General features: G+C 38.4%; 1 protein-coding gene across 1 annotated transcript in view; it reads left to right on the plus strand.

Annotated features, from left to right (window-relative positions):
• Positions 1-25966, plus strand: part of TMEM260 (transmembrane protein 260) — a 71463-nt gene that overhangs the window by 33872 nt on the left and 11625 nt on the right. The window contains exons 5-7 of the mRNA XM_063439440.1: positions 13524-13701; positions 19942-20055; positions 25129-25308. Of these exons, the coding sequence (XP_063295510.1) occupies positions 13524-13701; positions 19942-20055; positions 25129-25308 (472 nt within the window). The remainder of the gene's footprint in view (positions 1-13523; positions 13702-19941; positions 20056-25128; positions 25309-25966) is intronic.

Consider the following 25966-nt stretch of genomic DNA (forward strand, 5'->3'; position numbering starts at 1 on the left):
CACAGGCAAGGTGCAGCAGTTGACAACCCTTCCAAGAGCTTCCACCAATGAGGAGCTTCTTCTTCAGGTCTACGGGTTATGATTGTATCTTATAGACTGCAAGAAAACCCGAGGACACCCATAATGACATTTAACATGGCATTAGATCAGATATATTTCTTATAAAGATTAAAAATGGATGTATGCGACCTGTTGATGACTGTAGTCTGTTAGATAAAATCACTGTTAATAATTAACGCATGTTTCCACTAATGTGGCAAAGAGAAATCTCCAACAAATAGAGCCTAGTCGGACTAAAGAGCAACACAAAAATAGGATGGCTGGAGCATATAACCGGTCCTTAGAATATGCCTGGCTTAACACAAGGCCTAAAGGAAGGTGAATGGTTAGTGAGCCTGCGGACAGGCAGAATGGCCAAGGACTAACTAAGGTCAAAGACATTGAAGAATAGGATGAACTCCAGGTCAAGGAATCCAGATGTTAGGATCACATAAAACAAAAGTCTAAATGGAGGACTGTTTAAACTGAGTGACTGCAATATGGGACCTGACATTTCCAATGGATATGGCAAGTCTTTCCAAAAGAGGTCCATTCATTCCATGCCAGATTGGTGTAGCCTAATATAAAAAGACATTATGTATCAGAAGGTACAAGCTATGTTACACATAACTAATACCACAGCATTAAATCCCGCAGAAGTTATTTTTTTTTTATGTTTCTAGATGCCATAACTGGCAGAACTCGGGATAGGGAATTATTGGGAGAAGTCTAAATACCTCAGTAACACGTCCTCAATACTATTCTTTTAAGGAATTGATAGCTCCAATACTGTTCCATTTGCAGTGTATCTAAGAGACCATTGGGGCTAAAGTTCCAACCCTGGAAAGATTTCTTTAGGGGCAAATTTGTTGGACAGAGTAAACAATTCTGATGGCAATTTTCTTCAATTTTTTTTCTTCAGAGTTACAAATGTAATTTCCAAGTGAATCATGCTTGTAACATGAACCACTTACAGATCCTTCGATCCTACACAACAGTGCGAAAATCTGTCTCACTTTAAAAGGTTTCATGCCTCAAAGATCTAAATAATGTGTGTTCCCAGTCTTTTGTGTATAGAATGGTGAAGTCTTGATTCTCAAATTCGTTTTCCGAGTACTGTGCAGATTGAGTGATAATAGAATCTTAGTTCTCTCCATAGGGATTAGAATAACTTTGGGGACTGGCAGTAAATCATCTTGGGAAAAAAATTAAATGCATATTGTAGTATTTACTACTCGGATCAGCCACAAAATTAATACCTCTGACAGGTGAAGTGAATAAACTGATTATATCATTATAATGGCACCTGTCAAGGGGTGGGATATATTAAGAAGAAAGTGAACAGTCAGTTCTTGAATATCATGTTGAAGCAGGAAAATGGGCAAGAGAAAGATCTGAGTTACTTTTACAATGGCCAAATAATGATGGCTAGATAACTGTCTCAGAGCATCTCCAAAATGGAATGTCTTGTGGAGTGCTCCTGGTATGCAGTGTTTAGTACCTCCCAAAAGTGGTGCAAGGAAGGACAACTGGTGAACCTGCATCAGGGTCATGGGCGCCCAAGGCTCATTGATACATGTGGTGAGCAAAGGCTAGTCCATCCGCAACAATCTCTAGGTAGGTGTCAGGAACCAAATCATGTTTCATTTCTTCTGTTTTATTTTATTTCAATACCAGTTTATCACCACTGGTGGCCTATCTAACCACTAGACAAACCTCAGTCTCTCTCACCTGCATAACATGATGATCCAAATCTGCTATAAAAGGCCGCACCCTGCAAAACCATCTTGCCTTTACATTGATCGAAGTTTGTGACCTGCTCCTGGCTCATACTAAGAAAACCTGCTCTACTCTGAAAATTATTATTCCAACCTGATCTCCAATACGATCCTGCTTTATTTCTATACTGAACTTTGATTTCTTGGATATTACAGACTTTCCTATTGTTTGCAAGTATCCTAAAAGATCCTGAAACTGCAGTTCGGACATCAAACCAAAGAGGCCGATCACCTCAATTTCTAACTTAATCTGTATTACTTTATCCTTTATATTTCTGTTTAGTTCTATCTAATTGTATTTTTATTACCTGTCCCCTTTTATTTCATTTATATGTTTTCCTTATCTTGTTGCTCCTATAATCTCACTTATACAGGGAGTGCAGAATTATTAGGCAAATGAGTATTTTGACCACATCATCCTCTTTATGCATGTTGTCTTACTCCAAGCTGTATAGGCTCGAAAGCCTACTACCAATTAAGCATATTAGGTGATGTGCATCTCTGTAATGAGAAGGGGTGTGGTCTAATGACATCAACACCCTATATCAGGTGTGCATAATTATTAGGCAACTTCCTTTCCTTTGCCAAAATGGGTCAAAAGAAGGACTTGACAGGCTCAGAAAAGTCAAAAATAGTGAGATATCTTGCAGAGGGATGCAGCACTCTTAAAATTGCAAAGCTTCTGAAGCGTGATCATCGACCAATCAAGCGTTTCATTTAAAATAGTCAACAGGGTCGCAAGAAGTGTGTGGAGAAACCAAGGCGCAAAATAACTGCCCATGAACTGAGAAAAGTCAAGCGTGCAGCTGCCAAGATGCCACTTGCCACCAGTTTGGCCATATTTCAGAGCTGCAACATCACTGGAGGGCCCAAAAGCACAAGGTGTGCAATACTCAGAGACATGGCCAAGGTAAGAAAGGCTGAAAGACGACCACCACTGAACAAGACACACAAGCTGAAACGTCAAGACTGGGCCAAGAAATATCTCAAGACTGATTTTTCTAAGGTTTTATGGACTGATGAAATGAGAGTGAGTCTTGATGGGCCAGATGGATGGGCCCGTGGCTGGATTGGTAAAGGGCAGAGAGCTCCAGTCCGACTCAGACGCCAGCAAGGTGGAGGTGGAGTACTGGTTTGGGCTGGTATCATCAAAGATGAGCTTGTGGGGCCTTTTCGGGTTGAGGATGGAGTCAAGCTCAACTCCCAGTCCTACTGCCAGTTTCTGGAAGACACCTTCTTCAAGCAGTGGTACAGGAAGAAGTCTGCATCCTTCAAGAAAAACATGATTTTCATGCAGGACAATGCTCCATCACACGCGTCCAAGTACTCCACAGCGTAGCTGGCAAGAAAGGGTATAAAAGAAGAAAATCTAATGACATGGCCTCCTTATTCACCTGATCTGAACCCCATTGAGAACCTGTGGTCCATCATCAAATGTGAGATTTACAAGGAGGGAAAACAGTACACCTCTCTGAACAGTGTCTGGGAGGCTGTGGTTGCTGCTGCACGCAATGTTGATGGTGAACAGATCAAAACACTGACAGAATCCATGGATGGCAGGCTTTTGAGTGTCCTTGCAAAGAAAGGTGGCTATATTGGTCACTGATTTGTTTTTGTTATGTTTTTGAATGTCAGAAATGTATATTTGTGAATGTTGAGATGTTATATTGGTTTCACTGGTAAAAATAAATAATTGAAATGGGTATATATTAGTTTTTTGTTAAGTTGCCTAATAATTATGCACAGTAATATTCACCTGCACACACAGATATCCCCCTAAAATAGCTATAACTAAAAACAAACTAAAAACTACTTCCACAAATATTCAGCTTTGATATTAATGAGTTTTTTGGGTTCATTGAGAACATGGTTGTTGTTCAATAATAAAATTAATCCTCAAAAATACAACTTGCCTAATAATTCTGCACTCCCTGTAGGTTTCCTTAAACCTGTCTGGGGCATATTGCCTAACTCTTGTTTCCCATTATCTCTCCTTATAATTGCCTATAATTTCGTTTATTGGTTCTCCTACTATTTTCAGTCTATAATTTTGTTTATTGGTTTTCCTGTAACTTTATAACCTGTCATAGGCTTATTGCCTAAACTCTCTTTATTTTATAACTCGTAAATACTTGTAACTCCGTTTATAGGTTCTACCTTCTCCCTTTGTCATTATTTCCTCTTCACTTTAGTTCCGACTACTCATATTGTTATTCTTGTTTAACCATGTCTAAGCTCTCAAATAAAGAACATAATGTTAACCTCGGTATAAGACTCTGATCAGAACAGTGACCGTAGGTAGTAAGCATGCATAAGAGCTACTGTAGGTCAGATTGGTGAAAAACATAATGCTGGCGATGATAGAAAGGTGTCAAAGCACACTGTGCATCACAGTTTGCCGTGTAGCTCAAAGATCAGTCACAGTGCCCATGATGCCTGTCCACTGCCAGAAGCACCTTCAGTGGGGATGTGAGCATCAGAACTAGACCATGGATCAATGGAAGGTTGACTAGTCTGATGAATCATGTTTTCTTTTAGATCAGGTAAATGGCCTGGTGCATGTGCGTCATTTTACCTGGGGTAGAGATGGCAGCAGGATGGGAAGAAGGCAGGCCAGCGGAGGCAGTGTTATGTTCTGGAAAACCTTGGTCCTGGCCTTAATGTGGATGTTGTGAGGATATTTATGGGGTGATAAATATTAAATAATATTTTCATAAAAATTATCAAAAATAATTTAATAATTTTTATTATATCAACATTAATATCTCAGCAGTGCCTCCAAATTGTGAGGATATTTATGGGGTGATAAATATTAAAATAATATTTTCATAAAAATTATCAATGTATTTAATAATTTTTATTATATCAAAATTGATATCTCAACAGTGCCTCCAAATTGTGAGGATATTTATGGGGTGATAAATATTAAATAATATTTTCATAAAAATTATCAAAAATGAATTTAATAATTTGTATTATATCAAAATTGATATCTCAGCAGTTCCTCCAAATTGTGAGGATATTTATGGGGTGATAAATATTAAATAATATTTTCATAAAAATTATCAAAAATTAATTTAATAATTTTTATTATATCAAAATTGATATCTCAGCAGTGCCTCCAAATTGTGAGGATATTTATGGGGTGATAATTTTTATGAAACTATTATTTTAATATTTATCAAAAATGTATTTCATAATTTTTATTATAGCAAAATTTATATCTCAGCAGTGCCTCCAAATTGTGAGGGTATTTATGGGGTGATAATTTTTATGAAAATATTATTTTAATATTTATCAAAAATGTATTTAATAATTTTTATTATAGCAAAATTGATATCTCAGCAGTGCCTCCAAATTGTGAGGATATTTATGGGGTGATAAATATTAAATCATATTTTCATAAAAATTATCAAAAATCTATTTAATAATTTTTATTATAGAAAAATTGATATCTCAGCAGTGCCTCCAAATTGTGAGGATATTTATGGGGTGATAAATATTAAAATAATATTTTCATAAAAATTATCAAAAATTTATTACATTTCTATTATATCAAAATTGATATCTCTGCACTATTCCCCGAAATTAATAATATAATAAAGCTGAGAATTACCCACTATATTAATTCTCTTAGATCCTAGAAAACGTTAATTTGAGGATTTTTACTTCACACAGTGATCACAATTTCTTTATAAAAATATAATTTATTGTGACAATAATAAAACTAATAATATGTAACATCCGTGACAATAATCAGTGAATATTTAGGTATAACATAGGCATATCAGATGGCAATGGTTTAAACACAATTCAGCGGCTAAAAGCAATCAGCTGTCAAGAGATTTATGACAGGGTACTTCACTTAGAAACTAACTTCACACAGAACACATAACTCACAGTGCAGCGAGAAGCCATAAAACAGTTAGATCCACTGAGTAACCCTTTCAATGCTGGCTGCAATCCTCCTAGGCATATAAGATCCTATTATGTTGCATTTTTTCAATTGAAGCAATTTTCGATACCAGATTAACCATTAACCATTCCTGGAACCATCCAATAAGAATAATTCTACCAGATTCTACATTAGCTGAATTTTAATTTTCCTACATAAGATACACTATCTTATTTCAGAGCAAATCAATACATCTGGATAAAAACATCGGTATGCTAATTTGTTGGTAAATATTACCTTAATACATTGTTATCTTTATTCCACCTGCAGGAATGGAATTTTTATAACCATATATTCTTTAGTTAACTAAGATTTCTAATGATTTAAATCTTACCGAGATTTATCGAGGCATATATTCCTGCTATTAGTAAATTTTTAATTCATTTAAATTAATTAAATAAAAACAGCATAATTACCATTATGTTGTAGATGTTCTTATCAGATGAGTTCAAAGATCTATCCCAGGACTTGAATGCAAGTATGATGGAGATTGTATGGGAATAGATAGAAGTGGTGTTGGTTGGAAAAGTAATAGTAAAAATGTAGTCCAAGTCAGGATATGTTTCAAAGAGAGTTTGTGGTTCAAAGGGTAGGAGTGTCTCAAAGAGTTGAAAGTCTCAATGTCCGAATTGAGTCTCAGTCCCAGAGTGTCCTTACTTTTTAAAGGGCCAGACTCTCTGCACGTCATTAATTGATAGGGCCAATAAGGAACTGTAGGTGTGTCTACCTTACACACTAACATCTAGTTTTTGGTCTGTAGATGGCGCAATTACCTCACCAAAATATCTTGTCATGGAGTCCATTTGCCATTATGCAGAATGGGTTAACTAAAGTCGATGATGATTTTGACGTCATCTTGGCTTATCTATATGGCCACTATAACTAACAAGACATGTCACTTCAAAGCATTTTCTTTGATTTTATGTTATCTGTTACTGGTGTCTGGCCTTTTTTTGGTGAAGCTGTGTGTAAGATTATTTCTATTCCATTAACATTAAGAAATAGTATCCCTTCCCCATCTGCTGTGAGACATGATTCCTTATCACTTATCTTGTTTACATAATGCATTCCTTATCTCAGACTTGAATGAATAGAGTTACAGATAGAAAGAAATTCTGTGTCTGTCTTGTCTTGAAATTCCAATATGGAGTGTGACTAGCAATATACACTTGCAATAAAATGTCTGCCGATATAAATATACTGACAATGTTACTTTGACACGTATCACCTACCTAGAAAGTGTTGCAGACCAGGTACAACCCATCATGGCAATGGTGTTCCCTGATGGCAGTGGCCTTTTTCAACCAGATAATGCATCCTGCCACACTGCAAAAATTCTTCAGGAGGAACGGTTTGAGAAACATGACAAAGAATTTAAGGCCTCTAAATTCCTCTGATCTCAATCCGATTGAGTATCTGTGGGATGTGCTGAAACAACAAATCCAATCCATGAAAGCCCCACCTCGCAACTTGCAGGAAGTAAAGGATCTGCAGCTAATGTCTTGGTGACAGATACCACAGGGCCAGTGGTCTTATGGAGGCCATGCCTCGATGCATCATAATTGTTTTGGCAGCAGGAGGGGGGCCTGTATGATGTTAGGCAGGTGGTCTTAATGTTTTTGCTGATTAGTGTATGCTGTGTAATTGTAGGCACCAGTTTTTAAGAATGCCTTTGTTATTGGAATAATTTAGTTATAATGCTGCAAAAATGTATAAAACATGAGTTTGAATAAAAAGAAGGGCTTGGAAACATGCTTTTCTGTACGTTAGAAAAATGGATTTGATAACACATACAGTGTTAATACAAACTGTTTTCTGGTGACCTTTTGATTAGCAGGACTGCTCAAATGACAAGAGGTCAGATTTTAAGACTTGAAGAAAGAGCTATTCATGATCATAAAAACATGCCATTATTTACTTTGGATGGTTTTATCAAATCTACAAGTGTATAATCTCAGATCTTACATCATGATTATTGACATCCATTATAAATAGGAGTAAGTGCAACCTGTACAGCTGCATTTCAATCCCTTTTAATGTTGGACCATTTGTTATGATCCATCTACAAGTCCTCTGTTCAAAATAGCTTCATCCTCCGAGATGGTTATCCTCATCTGCCCAAGGAAAGCAGACATACGGAGATGTGTCTTGTGTCCCTTGGTTTTTCCAGATGGCCAGACTCTGAGGTGCTTGATTGACTTCCTGGATGGTCAGTTGGTATATCTCCCAAATCTCCCCCGTTTGCACAATTCCCAATCTTTTAACCCATATTGTGTATATAGGAGACCCTGTCCACTGTTCACTATGTGCATTATATTTATTCTGTTGTCTTGCTGACTTTGACTTGAAAAAGCCGCAGGATGCCATTCTGGCACCCAGTAAAATGATGGAAAAGCCAAAACTTGACATCCATCACAGGAGACATGCTTGTCAGTCACCCCAGTCAACAGAGTGTCCTTGGCCCTGTAGACGTCACTGAAACAAGTGAATGACATTCAGCTATTCCTGATAAACAATAGATCGCAGTCAGACCTGCTTGTCTACATTCTAAGTGAATAAAGTATGCCAACTAAACCGTCTACAAATAGGTTTCGTTCAGAATTGTTGTTTTTAATTATCTTTCCTAACTCATGCTAAACATTTCTGTTTTGTTGCTATCTAAAATAATATGCTGGATTTTTTTTAACTTACATTTATTTTCATTGTGTATGCTGACTCTCTCAACCAATGTCAAATGTTGTAGAGCTTTGTTCATGAGAGCTAAGAGAAGTTCCTGCTTAGTAATGTCTGCCTATCCAGCATTAGGCATGTGCATGGGGAAAATTTTCGGTTCGGTTCGGCATTCCGAAATTCTGGATTTTCGCAATTCGGCACTTCGGCAAATTCGGAATTTCGTCATTTTGGAATTTCGGGACTTCGGCACTTCAGGACTTCTATTACAGCCGCTTAGTAAATAACTCCCTAATTCCCACGGTGTTAGGGAGTTATCTACCAAAAGGCTGAAAGACCTAAATTGGTCTTTCAGCCAAATTTACTAATACTAAGTAAAAATGTCTAAAAATGCCCCCCCCCCGGCCGCCACCCCTGAGCGGCGGGTGGCGGCCCTAAAGTAAAATGATGGAGGGACCTATTGTCCTCCCCCAGGCCCACACCCCTGAGCGGTGGGTGGGGGGCCCTAAATTGGAATAAGGGGGGGGACCTAATGTCCTCCACCCTGGCCCCCACCCCTGAGCGGTGGGTGGGGGCCCTAAATACTAATAAAGGGGGGGACCTAAGGTCCTCCCCACTGGCCCCCACCCCGGAGCGGTGGGTGAGGGCCCTAAATACTAATAAGGGGGGACCTAATGTCTTTCCCCCTGGCCCCACCCCTGAGTGGCGGGTGGGGGCCCTAAATACTAATAAGGGGGACCTAATGTCCTCCCCCCTGGTGCCCACCCCTGAGCGGCGGATGGGGGCCCTAAATACCAATAGGGGGGACCTATTGTCCTCCCCCGCGGCCCCCACCCCTGAGCGGCGGGTGGGGGCTCTAAAAAAAAATGTTCCCCCAGGTGACTAGGGGTTCCCAAACCCCTAGTCACCCCCTCCCCCCAAAAAAAAATACCCCCTACCTACCACCCTCATCCTAAAAATAATGAGGGGGGGACCTTTAACTAAGTACCTGTAAAAAAAACTTACCATTTGATGTTTTCTTTCTTCTAAAATCTTTTTTTCAGCCCCAAAAAAGGCCAAATAAAATAAACATAATAACCGACACAATTAAAAAAAAATCCATCTTCACCCATGGAGGGCTCCACGCAGACTGAGCTCTGCAGGCCTTGCCCTGCCCCACTTAGTGTTAGTAAATTTGGCTGAAAGACCTATTTAGGTCTTTCAGCCTTTTAGTAGATAGCTCCCTAATACCGTGGGAATTAGGGAGTTATCTACTTATTCATTCCTGTCATTACATTGACAGGCTAAGTAACTTACATTTTATATGAATGTATGTTACTTGATTGTTGTAAGTGTTGCTAATGCTTACAGCTGAATCCTGGCTATGTTTGCATACTTTTTATTTAAAATTGTATACAATGTAACATTCTTCTTCTTTCACTGGGTAAGTATATCAGTATTTAGGCAATACTGTGCTTTTGAACTTCGGAACTTCGTCTCTTTGGAACTTCGGCACTTCAGCACTTCGACACTTCGGAAATTTGATTCGGTAATTTCGAAACTTCGGCAATTTGGACATTCGGAAGTACCCGAATGTCCGAATTCATATTGGACCGAAACGAATTGCACATGTCTATCCAGCATTAGTAGTTGAGACCGGAAGCATTACTTGGTGGACCTCAGGTAAGAAGTCAAACCATTAAAAAAGCATTTTGACTACTTTAAATTTTTAATTGCATGTGAAGGGCCAGAAGGCTAAATTGGAGATGTAGAGAATAGCTACAATTACTTGGGGACCATGAGGAAGAGGCAATGAGTAACTTCCAAGTTCCTCCATAGAGTCAGACAGGTCCGGAAGAGCAGAATCTGTGCCATCGACACAAATGCTCTACCAGTTGTCAGATACCCAGGATTCCACAAAAAATCCTGCATTCAGGGCTTAATGATGGTCAAACTCACAGTCCTGGATAAACCACAGAGCATCCACAAGTACATCTTGATGATGGGTCTCAAAGATAAACTGTTAAAGAAATGCCTGCGACAACACCAGATAGAGGATGCAGCTAAGGAGGAGGTTCCATGGAAAGACAAACCTCTCCATGGGATGTATCACTGATAGACAATTGATGTGACTGACATTAAAAAATCCTACAAGTGGTAAGGGAAAAAGCAGTAGAAAGAGCATTGAGGCACACATCTGAGCAGCACAGAAACAGGCATTCAGCACAAGATCAATAGAAGCAGGGTCTACCACACCAGACAAGACCCAAGGTGTAGACTGTGTAAATAAGCCTGTGAGACAATCCAGCACATAGTAGCTTGGTGCAAAAAGTAAGCAAGAACAGCACACATTGAGAGACACAACAATGTAGCTAATAGACATAGTTTTCTGTTCTCCCTTTGTGTCTTGCCTCTGCCTTGAACACCAGTACCACAGAAAGTAACAATTGGCAAGGGAACAGTCTCCAGTTTTGTGGATAATATGAATCAAACCCGTGCCTGAGCTTTCACACTCATGTAATATTTCTAGCCCCCGGCTATTACTGCTGATAAATCTAAATTCTAAGTGTAATATCGCAAAGCATTACATTGTTGTCTTTTTTTCTTTTTGCTTTGTCCTGTGTAATATTTTCTATAATAAATTACGTAGACAGAAGCAGTTATATTTTGCTTGTATTTATTTTAATATGAATACCATTTTTATGGGGAAATTACAAGTTGATTGAGTTCTGGAAATATAAAAAAAAGCGAACGCAGAAAGAAGCATGTATGCAAAAAACCTGTAAATCAAAATGAGATATACGTTATCCTGATTTGAGTTTTATTGGACACTAAAAAATCTGTTTTTTATTTATTATTATTGACAGCGTGAAGATTTGTTTTCCCATTTTTATTTAGCAAACTTGTTACAGGAAGAGTGTCCTCAAGAGGGGGAGGTTTACAATTCAATAACCAAATTCCATTTTCAAAGTGTAAATTACTTTATTAAATAACACGGACAATCATCTATAACAGAAGCTCAAGGAAGCAGGCTGAAGGGTCAGTGTTAGGACCCGCTTAGGGGGGGTCTGCCTTGACGTTGGCAGGCGGGCATCCCTCCAATGGCCATTGGAGCAACTAAATGACCTCCATTTGTCTAAATATACATAGGGATTAAGGAAAAAGCGCAAGTAACATTTTCTTTTCTTTGGTTTTTACTACATATTGGGGCTGATGTGTGTTGTAGTCCTTGCTGCTTTAGCGCAGGACTTCTCTTTTTGTATTTGTATTTACTTTGTATCACACAGCCTGGTTACAATGCTGCTACCCATCCCATGTGTTCCCTATTAAGGGTTAATAAGTAAAGGGGTGTATATAAAAAATACCCCTTTCTGTCTCATTAGAGATATCTTTGCCAGAAGCTCAAGGAAGCAGGCTGAAGGGTCAGTGTTAGGACCCGCTTAGGGGGGGTCTGCCTTGACGTTGGCAGGCGGGCATCCCTCCAATGGCCATTGGAGCAACTAAATGACCTCCATTTGTCTAAATATACATAGGGATTAAGGAAAAAGCGCAAGTAACATTTTCTTTTCTTTGGTTTTTACTACATATTGGGGCTGATGTGTGTTGTAGTCCTTGCTGCTTTAGCGCAGGACTTCTCTTTTTGTATTTGTATTTACTTTGTATCACACAGCCTGGTTACAATGCTGCTACCCATCCCATGTGTTCCCTATTAAGGGTTAATAAGTAAAGGGGTGTATATAAAAAATACCCCTTTCTGTCTCATTAGAGATATCTTTGCCAGAAGCTCAAGGAAGCAGGCTGAAGGGTCAGTGTTAGGACCCGCTTAGGGGGGGTCTGCCTTGACGTTGGCAGGCGGGCATCCCTCCAATGGCCATTGGAGCAACTAAATGACCTCCATTTGTCTAAATATACATAGGGATTAAGGAAAAAGCGCAAGTAACATTTTCTTTTCTTTGGTTTTTACCATCTATAACTTGTGTTAACCTTTTTTTCCATGTGATTCACCATTTTATTTTAGAGGGACAGTCCAACCACCCAATGCAGGTTAGCTTGCTGAAGTGATTTATTTGTGAAGAGTGTATCCTCTTTTTTTGCATTTTACAAAATGTGACAATATCAATAGAAATTGGCACTTTTCTAAATTAACCTTGTTGCACCCACCAAGGTAAGGTGATACAACAAATGAAATTCTTTGTTAGTGAGAGGGTCCTTGATACACAAACACATTGTACTCTTTGTCTTACACAGAATGCAGCATTAATACGGACATTTCAGTGTGATCCATCAGAGTATGTAATAGTAACAAGGGATTCAGTGAGTAGGTGGGACCAATTGTGAGGGAAGAGAGCAGTATCAAGAAGTGTAATATTTGTTAGTTAGAACAGCGGCAACATTATTACCTCCTTAGAACCGTCAAACCCAGGTACAAATCCTGGACAGACCACCTCACCAATGAATGTCGCTGTGCAAGACACCAAACAGTATATATCCACCTACCTCAAAGCCTCATACATTGTACGTTCGTTTGAGCAGGGTGTTCATTACCTGTTGCCTAAGCTATATCCTGTATGTCAATAATTGTTTGGGCAGCATTGGATGCTAAGTGTTTTTGGATATTCTGTTTGAAGCCCTCATTTTGTACAATGTGCGCATGGTTGTTGCTGTGATTGCAGCTTAATGCTTAATAGGCAGCTTCCCTTGAGAATGTCACATCGTCAGTAACCCCTGATATTTATGCTGTTTTTTGCACATAACACACTATTTAAATTTATGGTCTGCATATGGATGCCAGGACAGAAAAAAAGAGTGAATTTAAGCCTTTAATTACGTTAGACTTTAACCCCGGTGTATTGTTTGTAGATGGTGAGGCATCACAGTGCTGAAGTTTAGCAGTCATTCCTCTAAACTGTTAAACTGTTACTTTCACTAGCGTTACATACTTTTTCTTATTAATATGATCATGAAACGGTTTGTGGAAATATTACACACCAAGCTAGCAGATAGCTCTCAGTAACTCGGATGATTGTAGCTATAATGTAAAATGCATAACAAATACACCATTTTTGTTGCTAAAGAAGATTTTATGTTATCTGTGTTTGCAGGCTTTCTGGCTCATATTCGTCAGGAATCCTTGCTTCAGGGATATTTTCATTTTCCCGTCTTACATGGCAATGGTCCATTGCAGCTGAGGTTTTCAGTCTAAACAATCTGTTTGTGGCGTTGCTGATGGCTCTAACTGTAGAGTTTGAGAAGGCGACGAGTGCAAGGGAGAGATCAAAGGTAATTTGAAAACTAATAAAAACACAATCGCTGGTGGACAGGCTTGATGGTCGACAAGAAATCGAGAGGTCAGCAACCAATTAAAAAAAACGTATAATAAAACTTGCACTTGGCCACAGAGTCTTGCTACTATAAATGTATAATAATAGATGTTCTTTTGGGGTCTCTGTGCTAACAATACATTCACACTGTTATGAATAGTCTATAGACTGGAGGAAGAGTGATCTGCTTTGTTAGCCTACAACCCCAATGATTCTCAGCCAGAGTTTGCTCCTACCTATTAATAACAACATGATTCCTACAAGTATGTGATCCAAAATCAGATAGAATTGTGACAATATACATTGTATATAATACATTTACATTGTATTCCTAAACATTCAATTGTTTTCTGTGATTTGCAATACATTTCATTCATTATACTGGTATCCACTTTGACATTTTCTCATAAATTATACATGAGCATTTCTGCTAAGCGCATGCGCTGTGGTTGCTATGGAAACTCCCTAGCTGGCACCTTCGGTTCAGACGCTGGCAACGAAGCCAGCGTCCTGACGTCACTGAGGAGATTTTCCCGGTTTGGGAATGTGTCCCAAGCAAGGAAAATTAAATAAGACTTTGGGAGGAGCGCCGGCGAAGCGGATCTGGGTTTTCCATGAAGAACAACGCCAACAAAGCAGCTCTGAAACGGAGGAGTCGTGAGTGAATCAATATATGTTACATTGAGTACACCATGTATCTTTGTGATATGTTAGGGACGGCGTAGGGTTAAGGTTAGAGGTAAGGGTAGGTGTATGGTTAGAGTTACCTTAAGTGTAGGGTTTGGTGTTTGGTTGGTGTAGGGATGGCGTTAACAACCGAAAATTAATTTAGATCCTAAACATGTGAGGTGTTTTTATAGGGACACTGTCACCATAACCACTGCAGCCTAGTGAGGTGATTCTGCCATCCTTAGCCTGTCCCTGTAGACTTTTTAATGTAAACACTGCCTTTGCAAAGAAAACACATTGTTTCCATTGTTGCCTAGTAACACCTCACTAGGTCAGGTTTAGTCACTCGGACTGCCACTAGAGGTGCTTCCTATTTCAGCTTAGTGCGCTGACCATTCCCCATATAGATGCATTGATCCACTGCATGCTATGAGGAGTTGATGATTGGCGTGGCGCAGCGTTTTGTTGCCCATGCACAATAACCTCCCAAATGCTTTCCTATGGGAATCCAATACTATGGGAAAGCATTGAATTGATTGATAACCTCAGCCTTGGAGGCAGGGCCAACTGCGGCGGAGCCAGTACATTTATAGAGAAAAGGTGAGTAAGTCTCACCTTTTTCATGCACTTGGTGTGGGGTTGGGGCACTTGAACATTTAACAGGTAACTATAGTGTTAGTAATACATGTTTGCGTTCCATTAACAATCTGGACTCTCCCCTAGTCTTTAAAAAACATCTGTTTAGGAAAGCTTATGGCCTCCCAGAGTAACCTCTACCTCACATACCTGTCCCTTGCTCTCTCCTAAAGGGCAGCACTCTACTCTCTCCTCCAGCTCTGCTTCACTCCCACTTTATTTGATTGCTATTTCCTGTCCTAATTTGTTTTACACCCCACCTCCTATAGACTGTAAGCTTGTTTGAGCAGGGTCCTCTTCAACCTATCGTTCCTTTAAGTTTTCTTGTATTATCCTATTTATAGTTACATCCCCCCTCTCATAATATTGTAAAGCGCTACGGAATCTGTTGGCGCTATATAAATGGCAATAATAATAATAATATACAGTATATTCAATGTGTATGGGAGGGATTTCAGTTACGTTGATTTTCCTGGCTAATCATGGCAGCATCACTCATTGGTAGCTCCACCCCCATACTAGATCAGGACAGAAAAGAAACAATGAAAGAGAGACTGAGTGTACAAACGGTCCCTCCTCCTTCTATACATCAGTCTTTTTTCCTGTCCTCAATCGGATGGTTAGGAATATTTTTCCTAAAATTGTTTTTTTTTTTTTTGTGTGTGGCCACCTTCCCCTTTGCACCATGGGTCTCCCAGTCACAGTTCAGCCTCTCTGTGTCTGAATGATCCAGTAAACAGCCTGCACGAGAAGGACTAACTGGGCCAGGTTTATATTACAATTTAAAACAAGAACATTATAATAATTATCATCATTATTCTGAGTATTGGTTCTGGCTGTATATATAGTGCAATTATGATCCCCCAACTATACCCTTGGAGGCCTTTTTTGGGGAAAAACATCTAACCAAAACTTAGTTTTAAAAAGGCCTTTTCTCTTATTATTATTTTATTATTTATATAGAGCCTGCAAAATCTGTAGACCTGTACAATGGGTGGACTAACAGACATGTAATTGTAACCAGACAAATAGTCACAGAGGGGTTGAGGGCCCGGCTCAATGAGCTTACATGCTAGAGGGAGTGGGGTATAGTGACACAAAGGGTATAAGTAGGGTTAATGAAATAGGTTGCTAGAAAAGTATTCACTGAGAACTTAGTAGGTTATCTTTGACAGTTGCAGGAGAGGAGTCATGGGGGGTGGGGAGGGGGATGAAAACCCGCTAACAATTTAAATGATATGCTTTCCTGAAGAAGTGTGTTTTCAAAGATTTTTTTGAAGGAGTGGAGACTAGGTGAAAGTCTAACAGAGAAGGGAAGGGAGTTCCACAGAAAAGATGCAGCCCTTGAGAAGTCTTGAAGGCGAGCATCAGATGTGGGAGTACGGACAGAGGATAGTCGTAGGTCTTCGGCAGAGCACAGGGGCCTCAATGGACATACTTGTGTATTAGGGAGGAAAGGTAGGTTGGAGCATAATTATGTAGAGACTCGTAAGCAAGCACCAGAATCTTAAATTGAGCCCTATATCTAAATGGTAGCCAATGTAGGGACTGACAGAGGAGGGAGGTGCGGGCAGACAGGAAAAGATTTCTTATAGATTGCAGCAGTGCAATCTGGGAGCATGTAAAACAACTGAGAAGGGGATTGCAGTAGTCAAGGAGAGAAAGAACAATGGCATGGACCAGCACCATAGCTGCATCTGGTGTTAAATGGGGGTAGATGCGAGCCATGTTTTTGAGATGGAACCGGCAGGATTTGGCGATCGACTGGACATGAGGGGTGAAGAAGAGGTCGGAGTCAAAGAGAACATCTAGGCAGCGAGTCTGCGTGGTGGAGCTGATGGTAGCACCCTTGACTTGGAAGGAGACAGACACGGGAGTAGCAACACTTGAGGGAGGAAAGACCAGAAGTTCTGTTTTGGACAGGTTGAGTTTAAGCAAGTGAGCAACCATCCAGTTGGAAATCGCGGAGAGGCAGTCAGAGACACGAGTCAAGATGGGCGGAGAGAGATCAGAAGAGGACAGGTAGATTTTTGTGTCTCTTATAATCTTAGTATACATATCTACCTTTTTTCCATATATCCAGCTTGTTTTCAATGAGATATGATCTTAACATTTGAGCAAGTTTTATCTGTCTTTGTCTCATTTGCCACGAACGGTGTTCGAATACCGAATGCATTCATTCTGCTTCTTGTTCCCGACCTCTATTCAGAGCGTCAGCAAATGATCCTGTTGCCTTTATAGCGTTCGTGCCTTTCACTTTAGTAAAAGTACAAAGATTGGCCACAAAATATAAAATTAATGGTATTCTGAATGAAAGTCAAGATATTTAATTATAGAAAGATATCTCATTGTGGATATGATTAAATTATTCAAATGTACTGCACAGACAACCCATCTGAGTCCAAGTATGAAGCAACCTTGATGTATTCATTGATTAATTGCCTCTTAAATCGACACCTCCAAATAAATGCATTATTTCAGTTTGTCTTTCACTGTGGGGTTTAATTACTAAAACCCAGGTAGCAATTCAGTCGTTAATGAATAAACATTTTTTCTTGTTTATATGTAGCCTTGTAAGATATACGATTGGCAGGTCTATAATATTTATTTCTATTTTTTTTCTTCATTATGAACATTTTCTTATTGAAATTATTTACTTATATGTAGACGTGAAAATGGGGAATCGTCCCCTTAAAAATCAGACCTATTTTTTCATCAGAATAGCTACTGGGTCTTTATTCTGCACTGTGCATTCAAGTTCAATTTATCATTATAATCATCAAACCATTCTTCCGCTTATTATCATTGATTGATTCCCTATGGAGAAATCTCTCCATTCTAGATATTTAAACTCCGCACTATATCCAGAGGCCTCTTGATGAATCTTTTCAAACCGCTAGCTGTTTTTTTTTTTATAGCTGTATTCTAATTATATTGTATGGAACATTAACATTTATTTACTTGTAGTTATAACAACATACAACCCTAAAAAAATATTCAATGGTCTAGGAAATCAGTGATTTTAATGACATTTTATTTTTTTTCCATTTTATATGGCATTCTAATGAGAAACAGTATGTAGAAACGGTCTCTAAGCAGGTGTATTTGACAGGAGTTTAATGTTTATCATATGTAGGTTTTATGTTCAATGCAGTGACTTTTGGGAGGCGAGGGTAGATTTTATTATTATGCAGAGAGTGAATATGGAAATAGGATTTAACAAGTTACACATCGCATAGTTATTTTATTTTTACAAATACGCGGCACAGTCCAGAAATATTTGGACAGTGACACAAGTTTTTTTGTCTTAGCTTTGTATGCCAGCATGTAGGAGTTGAACTTCTATTTGAATAAAGGGATATAGTGCGGACTATTTGATTTAATTTAAGGGTATTTACATTCTTAAATTGTGCAATGTGTACATTACGGCACTTTTTGTGAAGCATCTCTCCAACTTTAGGTTCCAAAAGTATTTGGAAACTTGATACCTAGTTTCATGGCCAGATACATATCACTAGACAGGAGACCTACCAAAAGATCTAAAGGTATTCTGGCTATGGTATGCCCTTTAAGGGTCTGTTACGTTTGTCGTAGTATGAGGAAGAATAAACTATGAATGTCAGTATGTCTTCGTAAAAAATCTGAGTACGTTGATCTGCAACCAGGCCAAAATACTACATGTAGTCCTCACGTGACAACTTAACTGTTTACCGACTGCTCGGACATATACGACCAGCTCTCTTGCGCAGAGAATCCCCTGAATCTTGGGTATTTTCCCGAACATATGTTCAATGGATTTCCCGCACTAAAGAGCTAGTCTATTTTCGTGGGAATTTCCCCTGAACATGGATTTGAGGGATTCCATGAGCTAGTGAACTGGTCTGGTTCGTAATAATTTACTACCCCTATTAACAGTTGTAGGGCACAACTTCCTTTTATTGGCAAAAATAGTTAAAATAGTAATAAAATAAAAACAATGATGTCCTACGCGTTTTGTTTCAGAACGGGAACATCCTCAGGTACTAATATTTTAAAAGCAAACAATAATATGCAGAAAGCGAAGGAACATGTGTCACGGTGCCTGATCGACACCTCAGTGTGACCGCACCAGATCGGTAAAGGAAGGAGAGGTTACTCACCTTACTTTTAGAGCATCTCCCTCCGTGCAGTTCTTAATATAGCGGCCGGGTCCAGCATAATGAAGGATGCCGGCCGCTGTACGGTGTCGTTATATAATAACGCTGCCCACAATGACGTCACTAGTGACGTGAACGTGCATGCTGTGTCACGTTTTCTCCGTGCACGAACGTTCTGGGGTCATTGGACCCAAATCAGCCATTAGCAGGGTTTACTGGGTTATTTAAACTTAAACTTGCAGTTGTTCAGTGCCCTGTCGTGGTTTCCATCCTGTTGGTTATCTGAGAGCGTGTTCCTGATTCTGTTTATTGGTTTTTGATCTTGGCTTGGCTTGACTTCCCGTATTTCTGGAATCCCTGACCCTTTGGTTTTGTTCTTATCGTATTTGTTCCTTTCTGTTTTCCTGACCTCGGCTCGTGACTGTTTATTCTATTACGTTAAATCCGGGCATTTTAATGTTAATGTTACAGTTTGTCTTTCATACGTGTTTTACTTAATTCTGCTTGTTGGGCCACTGATTCGTCCTGATGTAATGCCGCAGTACTTATGGTGCTAGGATTTTCTCTTTAAGGTATATAAGTCCTTCCAATTAAACCAGTCTGCATTTTAACTTTTTATCATTTCAAGTTTGTGTTAAAATATTTTTATTTACAACTGACCTGATTTAGATTTACTGGGTTTTTACGTAGAGATATGATAGAGTAGAGCTTATATACTTTACTTCAATTAACTGCCTCTAGCTCTCTCTTTTTTTCAGATTTCTCACATCGGAGCGTTCTTCTGTGGACTTAGTCTGTGCAATCAGCACACAATTGTGCTTTATGTTATTTGCATTATATTTTGGGTTCTGTTCCACCAGTTCAAGCAAAAGGTGAGTTTTCTGTTTTTCAACCCAGGGTTACAAATTGTGCAAACTCTACAATATGTGTAAGAATCACAGTCTATGATATAATATTACCGTATATACTCGAGTATAAGCCGACCCGAATATAAGCCGAGGCCCCTAATTTTACCCAAAAAAACTGGGCAAACTTATTGACTCGAGTATAAGACTAGGGTGGGAAATGCAGCAGCTACTGGTAAATTTCTAAATAAAATTCGATTCTAAAAAAATTATATTAATTGAATATTTATTTACAGTGTGTGTATATAATGAATGCAGTGTGTGTGTGTATGAGTGCAGTGTGTGTGTGTATGAATGCAGTGTGTGTATGAGTGCGCAATGTGTGTATGAGTGCAGTGTGTGTGTTTATGATGCAATGTGTGTTTTGTGTTGCAGAGCCTTGGTGGGGGGGTGGGCATTTTTATTAATTTATTTTTAATATTTAATAATTAAAAGGTCACTCCAGACACAAATACATTCTCATTTGTAGGTTAACATGTTTTTTTTCTTATATATTTTGTTCATTTTGATGGATAAAACCTTCCTATTTTCAGTATATTGTATTGCCCATAACAGCACAACAGCTCATGATGTCATTACATATAGATGTAGGTAAACCAATTAAGGAGGGCACATATTCAGCATTTAATGGAATAAGATACAGCTAACTTAAAGTGCTTCTATTCTCTATTGGGTCCCAGAAAGTATCTCATTTAGATTAGACATAAGAGCACAAATGCCAATTTTATTATATCAAATTGTTGAAATGATCAAAGTATATTATCAACAAAAACAATGAATTAATAAATACATAATAAAATCTAGATTTGGGGGTTGTCGGGGTGCCAACATACATTTGTGAGTCAGGTGCAATGTTACCTAGTTACGTCTTTTCCCTCAGAAGCACAAAGGTTACATGAAGCATGAGCAGAGTAGAACACAATTTCCTATTTTCATTGAAATCATAAATAGAGCTATTTCCAGCCTGCTTCTATTTGTTTTTGTTATATTATTATTATTTTTTTATTATTATTATTTTTATTTGATTCATTTTTTTTCGTCCCCCCTCCCTGCTTGCTAGCTGGTCAGGGAGGGGGGCTCTGCTTCCCTGGTGGTCCAGTGGCATTGGTAGTTCAGTGGGGGCTGCAGAGTGGTTACTTACCTCTCCTGCAGCTCCTGTCAGCTCCCTCCTCCTCCGCGCCGGTCCGTGCAGCTCTTCTGTCAGCTCACACTGTAAGTCTCGCGGCCGCACTATGACCCCGCGGCTCTCGCGAGACTTACAGTGGGAGCTGACCGAGGTGCTGAACGGACCGGCGCGGAGGAGAAGAGAGCTGACAGGAGCTGCAGGAGAGGTAAGTAACATCTCTGCAGCCCCCACAGCCCCCAGTCTGTATTATGGCAATGCAAATTGCCATAATACAGACTATTGACTCGAGTATAAGCCGAGTTGGGGTTTTTCAACACAAAAAATGTGCTGAAAAACTCGGCTTATACTCGAGTATATACGGTATATATTATATCTTATAATACCAAATTAATTCAGATAGTCTTAGAGATACAGTAAGACATTTGTCATGGTTTTGACTTTGAATGATCAGCATATTATTGCAGTTTAACACATACCATCTTTCCCCGAAAATAAGACCGGGTCTTATATTAATTTGTCCCCTGAAAAATGCACTAGGGCTAATTTTCGGGGAGGTCTAATTTGGGGGAAAACGTGTTAGAAAGCAGGTCTTTGTTCTGGGAAATTCCCTCGAACATAGACCAGTTCATTGGGCATGGAATCCTGCAAATCTTTGTTAGGAAAAACTTTCCCAAACATAGACTAGCTTACTTGCGAATAGGTTAGCGAACAACTTGGGCTTTTTTTTTCAGGGTAGGGCTTATATTATGAGCATCCCCCGAAAATAAGCCAGGGCTTATTTTCGGGGCATGTCTTATTTTTGAGCAAACACGGTAACACAGTAAGGTTATACACACAGTCATGCAAATTCTCTCTTTACATTAAGGATGCAGACGGTATTTATTGACAGCCACATGTGCAATCTTAAAACAATATATATATAAAAAAAAATCATTAAATAAAAAGTAGAATGGAATTGCAAAACAAACAGCTCCTTGCAAAATAATTGATTTGATTGTTTGATATTTAATATCTAGTAAGACTGGTAGATTCCCATATACAACTACATAACCTGTGTTGCAATACCAGTCATAATGTTGGCAAAGCATAATGGTAGTTGTAGTTCTGCAATATCTGGGATTCTATAGTTCCTGTTCACCCCAAAGTAGAATGAAGAAAAATATAGTACTATACTATTACACCCCTAAACCATTTTCACGAAAAAGTGCAAAAAAAAAGCATCAATAAAAAAAAGGCACAAAACACACTATTAAAATCACCACATTATGTAGAAAAATAAGATAAAACTCTTTAGATTGGTCAGGTGACCACCCATATATGTCCTGTGTTGTTGAATAGGCATTATACATGCAAAACAAAAATTTACATACAAAAAGTCTTACAAAAATGAGCACTTTGTTTTCCAGAGATAGGCTTAGATTTAATATTTTTTTGAATACACGTTTACAATATTTTTTTTCAGCATATCAAAAAATATATTGTATATTAATAAATATACCAAAACATGAAAACATTTTTTAAATATTAAAATCTTTTTAAAGTGTAATCCCAAAAAATTTAATCATTTTAAAAATGCTTATCCAAAAATATTATCGAGGCCAGTACTTCACTAGCTCACAAAAAAAGATACAATATTATAATATATTTAAAAAAATATTGAAAAGACCATATGATAAGAAAAGTTAACACTCTGTTTACAAAGAGATAAAACTTGTCACTTGTACAGCGTTATATGTTCCCCAATTATATTTAGTAGAGTTTCATGATTATGATAAAAGTTGGGGAACATCCAACCCACGGTAAAATGTCGACTACTCCAGTCCGCCAACTAGCGATTGTTCAGTCCAAATTTCCCAAGCAGGATTAACATCCGTCTTTTTGTAATGGGGAAAAACATCTGCTTATAAGTCAAATGCCGTTGCTTTAACTGGCGAACAAAATAAAGTGTACACAAGAAGGAACGTCAAGATCTCTGCTCACGATGGACTTTTTCTGTGGATCGAAGGTGTGTGAGCATAACACATTTTGTGGTGGATAATGTATATTCATCCGTGATTTATCTAAACTCTTAAACTTTCTCCTGCTAAGGTGTAAAAGGGTAAAAGGGGGCCAAACATGAAAGAGTTAATTTCTCTAGTTGGGTGAGGGTTTAATTTTCAGCGCACAAACCTTAACATTTGCGTGGCATCGTTAGGGTTTACAAGAAATTTTCCTGTGCGCATCTCCTAATTCCCATTACTAAATCACAATTGGCGTCCCGGGTTCGCTGCTTTTTAATTGGACTTGTCTGCTCTATGTGCGTTTAAAACTGGCGCTAGTTAATAAATAGCAAAATGGGTATGGTAAACGAGTGTGTGTAATATTTCGTATTTCATGATAAATTAATGACCTTCAAAAGTATGACAGACACAACTGTGAGATTCCTGTAATTTCTGTGCTAATAAAATACATTAATAATTATGTAAGCAGTAATTTCTTGTGCGACTCCATGCTATGTTTCATATTTAGAATGCTAATTTGTGTTCAGCAATCGCTGTGACTCACATTAGCCTTTTTACCACCGCTGAAAACATGATCATTGCTGTTTTCTGCTTCCTATACAATTTTATTTGTTTCTGGAAATTAAAAGAACGCTGTAAAACAGAGTATCAAACGTTTAGAATATTTTAGATGTGTATTCGATTCTCTAAATCGGCTCAGGTATTTAAAGAAAAAAATACACAGGGATCTTAGGAAGTTAGTAGTCCGTAAAGAAGTACTTCTGCTCAGTTACCTCTAACAATATTGCTGTAAATGACAAAACACAGCATGATTTTGAAACCACACAGTAAAGCTAAATATGCATGGCTACATAGAATATTAACATTACAACTGTTCTGCTTTTTGAATCTGTGCAGCTCAAATTTTGTCTTTTGCATGGTGCTTAAAGAGCCAATCAGGCGCCATACCCACCACAACCCGCTATTTGAGGTATTGGTTTGATACTTACCTGGGTCCATCTGGGCACCTCATTATCTCATATATAAGTAAAAGTTCCCCTTCCACAATGGATATATAAATGTTGTCCCTATAAGAAGGAAATTCATTGGTGGAGTCATCTGTTGACACTTGGCCAATAAATTCTGTCCAAACGTAGGCAGAATCAATGTTTTGAATGCGCAAGTAGAGAGCTTTGCATTAACAATATCAGAAAACAAAGCCAGATCAGAGGTGTCCATGGGACTGAGGTAAGTGTCAAACCATTCAAAAAAAAATGTGACTGCTTAATGTGGGAGCACTAGCGAGCTGTAGTGATTATGGTGCCTAGATCGCTCCCATAACTGTTGTTTCCTAAAGAAAATATATCTATAACTCCACACGTTTCTTTTTCAATATTTTATAAAAAAAATACCATCCCCCCAGATTACCTAAACTACTTAATAATTACAATCTGTGTTCCACTATGAGGATTATTAAATTGATAACCGTTTAGGGCTCCCTGTCTTAGTTCTGTAGCTCACACATCTGATTTGCAACACACAGACACAGAATCCACTCCTAATTTTGTAGATGAGAGTCTATGGGGTATTCTGGAAAGTACAACCTCAGCCAAGTTTGAATAATTTCCATGTGGGTTATCTCAGCGTTGCAGCTCTTTTACCTTCGCGTATCATGAAATGATTTGAAGAGATGCATGGCGTATGATACTCCGAAGTGTCTGCTAATATTATTTGCTTCACTTACATTTTCACTCTGCCATGCAAAAGAGATCAATTTGAAGCAATTTCTAACTAATCCCCCAAAGTCATAAGATTTGAGCATATTTGTAGGAACTTGTTACAAAATAGGAAACGTATCAAATCTATTTGATGGTTTGCAGTCAGTGTTGTAAATGGTCTTGGGCCCTCGGTAATTCTGTCTATGTTCTGATGCAGGAATTGACCTTGAAATATATGTTGACGTTGGGAGCATTCTTTGTCGCTGGGCTTTTACCATATTTTTACCTAATTGCCTCATCAATATGCAGTCGAGCACGATGGACCTGGGGAGACCAGACCACCATTCAAGGGTTTCTTACTCATTTACTTCGAGAAGAGTATGGAACGTTCAGTCTGGTAAATAGCCTCTTTCTTTTCTCTGTCTCGCTTTTAGTACTTTGAAGTTCAATAGAACTTTAAATGAAATACCGTCAGAAATCCCATTCTGTTCAGTTTCTCAAGTGGTTAAGCTGTTATTTAACTGAGTAAAGTGGGAGAACAAAAATTTGTACCCAGTTTATGCAGAACTCTAATGGACACGTTCGTTAATTGTTGTTTAATATAACATTTTCAATAATTGTATCATTTATTTACTTATTTGTTGAGGTACAGTAGAAAGCTACATACATGGGACACTAGATATAGCTTTATTTATTGAATAAAAAATACATGATCTTTGTTTACATTCTAGAAAACCACTAGGTAATATAACCTCTTTCTCTCCTCTTTCATTATACATCAGTTTAATGTCTCACATTTGTTCCTTGTACATTGAAACATATTGGAGATACAGAGTGGTTTTTATCTCGTGCCAGAATGCACAGTGGATTAACTTGATAGGGCATCGGGAGTTCTTAATCATACAGTCGAATTTATTGAATATTATAGTAATTATTAAAGGGTACATTGAACCTTCGCTCATGGAATGGTATAATTCTGATAATACCAAAGTGTTCGACATATTTTTGCTGTAGTCAGATTGCAGCCTCACCCCTATAAAGAAGTCAGATATACA

Source organism: Pelobates fuscus, chromosome 13, assembly GCF_036172605.1.
Source record: "Pelobates fuscus isolate aPelFus1 chromosome 13, aPelFus1.pri, whole genome shotgun sequence".
NCBI lineage: Eukaryota > Metazoa > Chordata > Amphibia > Anura > Pelobatidae > Pelobates > Pelobates fuscus.